At 30.0% G+C, this 10,899-nt stretch overlaps 2 protein-coding genes across 4 annotated transcripts in view; one reads left to right on the top strand and one right to left on the bottom strand.

Annotated features, from left to right (window-relative positions):
- LOC108738422 (cell division control protein 42 homolog) overlaps positions 1–5,610 on the bottom strand; it is a 49,948-nt gene extending 44,338 nt beyond the window's left edge. Inside the window, exon 1 of the mRNA XM_018471827.2 lies at positions 5,216–5,610. Within this exon, the coding sequence (XP_018327329.1) occupies positions 5,216–5,429 (214 nt within the window). The 5' untranslated portion in view covers positions 5,430–5,610. The remainder of the gene's footprint in view (positions 1–5,215) is intronic.
- Positions 1–10,695, top strand: part of LOC108738429 (hexosaminidase D-like) — a 76,456-nt gene extending 65,761 nt beyond the window's left edge. The window contains exons 1-4 of one of the 3 annotated variants that reach the window (XM_018471835.2): positions 6,246–6,588; positions 6,677–7,305; positions 7,457–7,722; positions 7,840–10,695. In XM_018471835.2, the coding sequence (XP_018327337.1) occupies positions 6,849–7,305; positions 7,457–7,722; positions 7,840–8,958 (1,842 nt within the window). In that variant the 5' untranslated portion in view covers positions 6,246–6,588; positions 6,677–6,848 and the 3' untranslated portion in view covers positions 8,959–10,695. Of the gene's footprint in view, positions 1–6,245; positions 7,306–7,456; positions 7,723–7,839 lie in introns of those variants that run through there. The other 2 variants (XM_025976588.1, XM_025976589.1) reach the window with 2 other exon arrangements.
- Positions 10,696–10,899: the final 204 nt, after the last annotated feature.

Raw genomic sequence — 10,899 nt, 5'->3', positions numbered from 1 at the left:
TAAAATATTGCATTGTATAGTGTAAAGATTTTGAGAATTATTCCTTTATCTAACCACACCAAATATTGTTTTATAATTACTACAATAGAGCATCGCATACCAGAAACCTCACATAATTTGGACAAGCTTTTCAAATTATGCTAGACCACCGTATGCCAGAAAGAAACTAAACCTTTGTGATCTCAAAAATCCATAGCGTATTATTGCTGTAAATCGTGTGGTCACTTCAGATTTTTTTTAAGTGAAATGGCTTGTGAATCAAACATTAAACGACATTAGAAAACTTCGTCAAAAATTATGCTACACTTAATCTAAAGCTGCTAATTAAATCAGAATACTTTAGATATTTTTATTGTCTCAACATAATGTGCTACCCAAATTTATTGCCGGACCCACCGGAAATGTCTCGGAATGTCAGGGATCCCGAAATTTCCACGAACGTACCGGAAGAAAAATCAAAACTGCACCTAATACGAATGTATCTAATACGTAAAATAGAAAATTTGATTTGAAAATTGAGCTTTCGCTATCCTCAATTACAGAAACTTCCAAAATTCATACCGAAATTCATTCAGGCAAACTTATTTATACCGATTTCAGATGTTTGAGGGGAACCAGTAACTAAAAGAGAAAAACCAAGGGATGATCTGATGTTTGTATAAGCCCGAACAACGTAGTTCTAACAACATGATGGTATAGTTTGAAGTTGCAAAAACTATATGAAATTCCTTACAGACTTTCGCGCAGGTGTGTACTTTTGCTTACGCACTTAACGCTCATTAAAAATGCAAGAAATGGGCACATACAATGGATGGTATATCATACAATACTCCTCGTTCATTATGAATTACGTCCAGAAGACCAGCCAGCAGACAAAGTATACGTTAGGTGCAAACTAATGCGTTTTATTACAAGTCATTCAGCAGCTTCTATTTATTTCTTGTTTTTCGCTTTATTGTATGAAAAACCGCAAGCATCCTGTTGCCTTATTTTGCCCATAGGATTATGAAATCGTTTTAAAAAAACTTTTAGCACCTGCTTTGTGTGACGATATCTCCACAACTTAAGTACTTGCTTGCAATAAAAAGAATCTTCTAGGCAGGCGCTAAAATAGAAAGTAATATTCAACAGTTGTTGTACTTTCACAGTTTTTAAAAGTTTGACATTCCTGTTCGACATGTCCCTATATATACAGAGTGTCTAATTAATACAGATTAATTTTAGAAACTTTCTCTGCAAACATTTCGGGTTCGATTCCCGGCGAGGGCGTGACAGCGGTAACAGTTTTTATTTATTAATTTGAGATTATCTGTAGTACTAAAAATTAATTGAAAAATTATTTCACTTTAATGTACCTATAAGATGAGTTATTCTTCCTAAAAAAAGTTTTTGGTGGTATTTATTAGGACTATTAACAAAAACTGGATATCTAATTTATTGTTTATAAACAATAATTAAGCGTTTGTTTGTCAGATGCGCCACTAATAAACGTAATTACAATTCCAAATCAAGTTTACAACAGACCTGTTTTGACACACCTTTCCAGTTATTCTGTTGTCGATATCGTAATCCATTTATCGTTTTTATAGTAATTAAATGAACCACTATCCTTGTAAATCCGCGGATGTGTTAAAAGTCTGTTATCACCACGCTTGAAATAAATGCAACAATCGCTAATCCTTTTATTAGGCGCCTTAATTTTGTATCACCTGATTCCTTTTTTTTTTAATTACTTTATATCCACCGATTTGGAAAAATTTCTCATAATATAACAGACAACAATACACTTTTTTTACAATAAAATTGAAAAAGATAAAACTGTCAAGTTTCAAGTAAAACAATAACGATAATTTAGTAAATAAAACAAAAAATAACGTTGTATTTACCAATCGGAAGTCACATTTACTGTTTTTTTACAGCTTCCACATCTGCATCCGCAACATGCGGATGTGATACAAGATATAAGACAAAATAATGACTTTTTAATAAAAGCGATAATAGATTACATGTGTGTCTTATACATTATTATGTACTATTAAATTATTTATTCAATAATGAGCAAATTAATTGTTTGATAAATTTCATTCCTATTGTTAGTCTTCAGTCTTGAGGTACCTATTGTAAAGCCCATTAATAACATGATTGGAAATAGCGAGTCAATCTACCATTAAAGGTCAATTGCAGTCATACAGTTCACGTTTTCGTAATTAAAATCATTTATCGGTCATTTGCCTTGGGGCTAATGAAAACTTTCGATTAATCGAAAAATGCACAGATNTTTTTTTTTTAATTACTTTATATCCACCGATTTGGAAAAATTTCTCATAATATAACAGACAACAATACACTTTTTTTACAATAAAATTGAAAAACATAAAACTGTCAAGTTTCAAGTAAAACAATAACGATAATTTAGTAAATAAAACAAAAAATAACGTTGTATTTACCAATCGGAAGTCACATTTACTGTTTTTTTACAGCTTCCACATCTGCATCCGCAACATGCGGATGTGATACAAGATATAAGACAAAATAATGACTTTTTAATGAAAGCGATAATAGATTACAATCCTGTGTGTCTTATACATTATTATGTACTATTAAATTATTTATTCAATAATGAGCAAATTAATTGTTTGATAAATTTCATTCCTATTGTTAGTCTTCAGTCTTGAGGTACCTATTGTAAAGCCCATTAATAACATGATTGGAAATAGCGAGTCAATCTACCATTAAAGGTCAATTGCAGTCATACAGTTCACGTTTTCGTAATTAAAATCATTTATCGGTCATTTGCCTTGGGGCTAATGAAAACTTTCGATTAATCGAAAAATGCACAGATCCATTATTATTGTTACTTTAATTCTAGAGTAATACGCTCGTATTATATCTCAAAAATTGTTAGCAGACAACAAAAATAAATGATAATTTTAAATATTATTAAAAATAATTGTTTCCAGCGACAGTTGTCAACTGTAATTGTTTATCTCAACAAACAAAAATTATCAATAAACAACTCCTTTTTTAGTGTCACAATTAAGGCAATACATCGATAAATTATTTATATCTGTGCAATTACAGTGCATAAGAGGTCACATCGGTCATGCGTCCACTCGTATTTTTAGGAAAGGGTAAAATATTTTTCTGTTAGTATCATAAACTAACCAATATACGTATAAATAAAATTGGTGCTGTTTTTGCTGTTTTAGAATCTCTCCTGCATACTGTCAATTTTAGTAAAAAAAAGTACTACGAATGTTTCGTCAACTTTCAAATTAATAATTTAAAACTTAATTAGATTAAATATTGAATTATTGCCATCCGTACCGTACGTAAGAGACTAGTTTACAATAATTCTCAAAAGTAAATCTCAAAATTACAAATATTTTAGTTTTTATCAGTTTTGGAGCAAGGCAAAATTACATTCTAGGATAGCAACAAAAAGACGTCTACATATCGAAGAAACGGTAACAATTTGAAAGTAATTTTACAAGAAAAACAAAGCAATTAGCAAACCCATGCGAAATTCAGTTTAGATTTTAATTCGTAACTCTCAAAGAATGACACACTCTGATTGCTACAAAACCGCAAGAAATAATAACTTCAAAAAGTTAATTAAAATTATACAATTCGAATAGCTACTAGCTACAGGGTGTCCCACGATCTTTATACATTTTATTGAACAAATGTTATAGATTTTAATGGTTAGTCAACGATAATAAAGTTTTAATCATCCTATGTTTAATGTTAGGCTTCCAGTTTTTTGCTTTATCCAGATAAAGAATACTATCAATTAAACATTAATTATCGCTTTTATTAAATTAAATAGTATTCCTAATTTTATAGTTTACTACATATAAAACTAGAAATGGAAATTGGTAAAACCAGTTACCTATATCTGGAATTTTTAATCGAATAACCATCAGGTTTATGGTCAATCAATGAAATATAAATGAAGCAATGAAAGTAGAAAAAAGAAATAAAATTAGTGCATTTATTGTTCGTTTTGTCATAAATTATCGCATTTATGAATGTTTACAAGTAAAGCAAGGACTTCAAAGTTCAATAATAAGGCGAGTCATACAGGTACAATGGACATGTACAAGTACATATATAGTAAAGGCAAATAAAAGTAAAGGTGTATGTTATAACATACATGTACGTACACATCATATAAAATATTGCATTGGCGCCACTACTTATAAGTATTATTTTAAGTATTGTATTACACGATGCAAGAAAATATCAAGTGCACAAGGTAAGCAAAATGGGAAGTGGATATAAAAACAACAATAAAATTTATTATAACAACCTAAATTCTACTAAACACATAAACAATAACTGGAGGGATAATGGTCACCAGAATTTTTGAATCGCGAATAATTGAATAAAAATGCTCAAGTCGAAGTAGCAAACACCCTGTATGTGAAGTGGACAAAGTCACTGGTGCTTCAATGGACATTTTCACTTTCTAATATTATTCGTCAGTAAAATGAGTTTATAATGACAGGTCTACTTTAGATGTGACGAAATTATATTAATCTTTCAATTACCTTGATGATTACGTACAATATAATACGTACGTCTATTTCTTGAAAATTAAGATAATAGTGTTGCTAATAAGACTTCTATTCATTGAATAGAGACTACCTGTGAATATGTTGCAATTTGTAATAAGTTTAAACAACAACATGAAGTAAATATTGTTAATTTCCTGATTACTCACAAATCGCAATTTATTCTGAATAAATCAAATAGGTATGTATATGAGGTACTTAAACACTTACATAAATTATAAATCATAAAATAACCAAATTTAACAAATTTTTATTGGTGATGACGTTATTTTAAAACAACTAAAAGTTATTGTATTCGTTCACACAAATAACTATTAATTTAAATTAAATTCAAATAGGAAATGTAACATTAATAAATGACATGGACTTGGCTTTTGTTTCCTTTATTAAAACATTAGCAATTGCAATTTTTAATTATCCCACTTATTATAGTTATAGATATAAAAGTATGACTAAAATAGTATTTGTTGAAAGGTAAAAACACCTGTAGGATCTACCTATATAGATATAAAGGTATCCACGCTGGTATACGGATTTATGTCTACAATATAATAAATACATCGTAGCCCGAAGTAGGTCCCAAGGTACCTTTAGATAGGTACCTACTACCTGAGTATGTTTTGTAAAAGTTCACTTACCGTTGTAATTATCGTAAGCTGTTGGCACATATTCACTGGGAAAAGTGTCGTTACTATAAGAAACAGCAAGTGACGTTTTTCCAACAGCTTTATCCCCTACGAGCACACATTTTATTTTGCACTTTTTATCTTTTTCGACTTTTACCCTTTTCCGTTTAAAAATTTTCACAGGTAACGGTTGTTCTTTGAGCAGCGGTTGTTTTGTGTAGTTCATTGTTGGAAGTGATTATCGAAACGTGTTATTACCCGAATAAGTATTTCGACGAAGAATTACGGTAAAACTGACAAAAACCAGCTGATTTTTGTTGAGAGAATGTCAACTAGGCATAATTTATGATAAACACGCCTGCTCACTTTGACGTCTGACTCATAACTGGCTGGTGCAGCTCCGAGCGCATGCTGGAAAAGATACTTCGATTGTCGAACAAGATAAGAAACGTCGAATCAAAACATGAACCTGATAGATAGAGAAAGGTGCATCTTTTATTCACATTCCTTTTTCTTTTCAAAAGAAATTAATGTACTCTGTAATGGACATGAGTAATTAGAATTCGTTTATATTGTCGCTTGCCTTTGGTTCTTAACTATTCAAAATCAGAAAATAGTAGTTGTAACGTGATTGGTCGTTTTTTCATAAGTTTACTTGAGCCACCTTTTCGTGAATTAAATTGGGGTGAATGTTGTCATGGAAACCGAAAAAAAAAATATTTTTTTTAAATTACTTAATACCTATCAAAAAGAAATTTAAATTTTGAAAATGTTACCAATTTTTTACGAGCTTTGCTTAAACAAATTAATTAAACTCCTTTTAGCCAAACAATAAAGTAGAATAAAGTAATATTTTGCTTTTTTTTGTTATTCATTGGTCTTTTCAATGTAAAATACTTTACTTATTTAAGTTTTTGTCGATCAGAATAAACTAAATATTATTATAGATAATCATTTATATAAAGACAAATTAAAAAGGGGAATAATATTGGCAACTATATTTCCTTTCGTGTTAACTTGGCTGCCTACACGTAATTGAATGATTGTGAGAAAGATTGTGGTTTATTATTAGTAAACAAATTCGAAAATACAAAACAAAGAAAATTTAAAATTCTGTGCCTCTAAAGTTTGTAAATATTTATAAAGATTAATGAAAAAGGGATGATTTTAATTATTATTTAAAAGGTGACATTTTTTGAACTAAGTTGTAAATACAGTATCGGTAAAAGTTAACCTTTAAAATCGTAAATATTTAACATAAATTGGTTTAAAATAGCCCAATAAGAAAAAAATAAACTAGTAATAAATGTAAATAACAAATTAAAACGTCACGCAATTGATTTTGTGGATTGTAGTTGAAGAAGAAAACAACTAAGATGCAAGGGGTCAGTGCACTTGCATAATTTGTGCATAATAAACATAATTGCATTAAAAGTTAGATTGATGCCTATAAATTGCAGCTTGGGACAACAGTAGTAAGATATTCATATTACAATTGTCTATCAAAGTTTGATATTTACAATACTGCATAGAAATGCAATGAAATTCTACTAATAAAGGTCCTTCAATAACACAAAGCTTGCTCTGAGAAGAAATTGAACTAAGAAATAATTACAAATGTTGCAACAGTAAGAAGGCATCAACCATGACTTATATACAACATTTAGGTGCAACAATTTGGCGTAGAAAAACTACAATATTAGTAGCAACTGGATTGTTAATTCTATTGATATTTGGACTCCAGTATTCTAATATGAGACACAAGGAAAAGGAAAAATACAGGCAAAAGAATGGAGAACAACTTCCAGAAATGTTAGCTTTAGATGCAGTTGATGCAACCAATGTAAAATTTGTTGACAACAATCTAAAATCGATACTGTTTACTGCAGCCAATAATGAAAACTCATTAAAGGATTTAAAAATTATACCAAACATTGAAAAGCAGCTGGGAATCCCTCTTGTTAATATTGATTACAATAATCTTTATATACCCCAACAGCGAATTGTGCATTTTGATCTTAAAGGGGCTCCTCCAAAAATAAATTATCTTAAAAAAATATTTCCTATTATTAAGACATTGGGTGCAACAGGTATTTTATTAGGTATGCACTGACCAATTTTTTTATATAATAGTTATTCTCTAATAATGTTCTTGTTAAATTTCAAAAACATCCACTTTGTGTGAGAATACCTATACAACTGTTTATAATAAGAACTTTACGATGATATGAATTTATTTATTTGGTTATTTAGAGTACGAAGACATGTTTCCATTTAAAGGAGCACTGAAACATTTGTCAGCTAAAAATTGTTATAGTGAAGAGGACTTATCAGAGCTACTTAAAAGTGCAGAAGAATCCAAATTGGATGTTATTCCTTTGGTACAAACATTTGGCCACATGGAATTTGCATTAAAATATTCAGATTGGAGTAAATTAAGAGAGGTCTCCAATAGTCCTCAAGCACTTTGTCCTAGTAGAAACGGATCACTTGAACTTATTAAGCAAATTATTCAACAGGTATCTTTAACCAATACTTAAAAAACTGTTAATTTTATGCATAAAGACATATCCTATAATATAATGAAAATATTTCTATTAGTATAAAGTGATGAACACAGTAATGATGTTTTAAAGGTCATGGCCCTTCATCCGAAAGCAAAGTATCTCCACATAGGCTGCGATGAGGTGTACCATATGGGCGAGTGTGAGATTTGCAGATTAGAACTGCGTGAGAACTTATTTTTGCGTCACGTTCGCAATGTCGCCGCTATTATTCACGAAAAGTTCCCTAGTCTTCGGTTGATAATTTGGGATGATATGTTAAGACATATAAGTCAACAAAGCATGCAAGAGATCTCTTTAGGAGACCACGTTGAACCCATGGTTTGGGTTTATGCGGAAGACATTTACCGATTCGTACAATCTCCGACTTGGGACAAATACGCTGCAGTTTTTCAAACAGCTTGGACCGCCTCTGCTTTTAAAGGTGCTTTCGGTGAAACCTTGTACATCCCAAACGCTAAAAGACACCTCGAAAATAATCTACAGTGGCTTTATGTAATGTCCCAACAAGCGAGAAGTTTTAAAAGGGGACTTTCGGGAATTGTTTTGACTGGATGGCAACGTTATGACCATTTTGCCATCTTATGTGAATTGTTACCAGCGAGTGTTCCTTCTTTGGCCCTTTCTTTGCTCGCTGTGACACACGGTCATTTTAATTCGTCTCTTAGAGGACCCTTTTTGTCAGCGTTGAGTTGCCCAGAACACACGAGCTCGTCTAGACCGGTGCCGTTTATAAATCTGTTTGATGACCCGTACCTTTGGGACAAAGTGGGACGTTGCATGTTCCCAGGGAGTCCCGTTTTTCGTTTGACTTACCGTCTGCATAATTCTGAGGAAGAAGCAAATGAATTTATAAAATCCATTCATCAAAATAAGGCTTGGTTAACCATGTACAATGTAAGGCATAATTTTAGCTCGCCTTTAAGAATTGAAGAGTTGACTTCAGAATTACCTAGAATTTATCACGGGTTTTTGTCTCTCATGAGATCCTCGCAAGACATTTTGAGAGACGTTTTTGATAATTACACCGTTTTAGAATGGATTGAGCAAAGAATATATCCATATGTTGTTGAGTTAGAAAAAATACAAAATCGGTCGGTAGCTTTGACGATTTTTAAGACGTGGCCGAGAAGACCTTTGGCTCCTCTCAAAGATCTGCAAAGATTAGGCATTTCATTACCAGAAGAGTAAAATTTATCATAATCTTGCAAGCCAATGTGTTTTTCGTTTTTGGTTGTTTAATAATTCGCCTTCATCTTCATAATTTCAATCTGTAATTGTTAATGTTAACCATTTTTTTTAGGTTTACAATTTTTTTTTTGAAAGGCATTGCATTTATTATTTTAAATACTCAAATAATGGCTCATTCCAAAGTATTTAATGTTAAGTAAACGGTTTTAGATGGTAATATGTGTAAAATTTATTCCATTTCGAATTCTATACAAAGGATAATTCAGGTACAATAAATTATAAAATTTTCGTTAACGTATAAATTATTCTTATATCAAATTTACTTGCACTGATAATTTGATGATGATTTAGTAATTGTGATAATTTCATTACTTATTTCATCTTTGGTAATAAGTTTGCTGTTTAAAGACTTATATCCATATTTATTGATCTCTTCCTTTTTCGATAATTTTACAAAAATATTTTCTATAAGTATTATATTTGTAACAAAGAAAGATCTGTAAAATTTACCTAAAATATTTATTATGCCTCTAAAATAATTTTACGAAGAGTCGGAAAAAGTTACATCAAACCAATGCATGTAATATTTCTCATAAAATATTATATGAAGGCTTTTGCAGCCGAAGTTCATGTTCCTATGCTAAATTGCTCTAAATTTTTCTATTTTCAGACTTATTCACTCTTACTAAAATTATTAAGTCTTTCGTCATGAATGAAATGTAGAGGTTTAATAAAACTGTACGTTAGATACGTTGTGTAATTTATCTTTTTATTAATTAATACAATGCCATATGTATGATCAATATGGTTAATTAGTCTACAGAAGACTTGGTAACATAATAACACATTTGTGTTTTTTTTTTTGAAATCCATATGAAAGACCTTAAGACATCTTATATTTCAAGACATAAAAAAGAATTGTTGAGGTTTTAACTTTTAATTTGTGGGCGCGCTGTAAATTTTACATTACTGTTACTCGTCATTTTAGTCTCATTAGATATTATAATTATGATATTTAATTGTAGCTTATTACTAATACGTGTGTGTTGTATATATGGCTTGAAATTGATAAAAAAGAAGTGTTTAAGATATAAATGTTGTGAAAACTTTTAAGCTGTATCTTTTGCTGTTACTTTATGTGATAATAATAATGATACTGTTTTTACTATTTATAAAAGCTATCGTTTTTTAAATTATTGTCAAAAACGTCAGCATGCCATCTTTTAAATTTTGTATATAGGTATATTTAATTTTATTTTATGTCCAGGCTGCTATTGTAAAGACTAGCTCAAAGTTCTACATCAGGAAAGTTCTTATAATTATATTAATCCAAAAAACGCAGTCAAAATTTCTGGTACTCCTTTTCAGTATTTATTATAAAAGAAGGGGGAATGAAACGTATTATAAATACCATATAAGAAATCACACCACAGACAGTTTATTAAAGTGATGTAGAATCGTGAACTACATTATGCATTTCTATTTATTTATGAACTTATCTCATAAAATAGATGATAAGGAAATATTTTGACGTAATTTTAAAAATCTCGTATATTTTACGGTACAATTTCACTGCCACTAAATTGAGGCACCTTTTTAAATAGTTCTTGATATCGTAAATAAGAAAACACTTTTATCTCTTTACAAATCAGAGTGTAAATTAAAAATTGTAGTGTTGAAATAGAAGGTTGTATCGCAGAACTGATATTTGTAAATAAAAACTGTTTGAAAGCCCAATTTGTTTATTAATCAAAACATTAATAACTGTATTGTTATATAAATTGAATCAAAATATGTATTCAAATAATCGTTTATTTATCAATTTTTAGGTTTCATACTGCCAAGGAAGAAAAAATCGTAATTTTATTGTAGTATTAAAGTAAAAAACAAATTTTATGACTATTAATAATACAATAAAATATCTTTTTTATCTCTGGAAAA

This window comes from Agrilus planipennis, unplaced genomic scaffold (assembly GCF_000699045.2).
Source record: "Agrilus planipennis isolate EAB-ADULT unplaced genomic scaffold, Apla_2.0 scaffold196, whole genome shotgun sequence".
Classification (NCBI taxonomy): Eukaryota; Metazoa; Arthropoda; class Insecta; order Coleoptera; family Buprestidae; genus Agrilus; species Agrilus planipennis.
The sequence above is the reverse complement of the archived record's forward strand: the minus strand, read 5'-3'. Positions and strand labels throughout refer to the sequence as shown.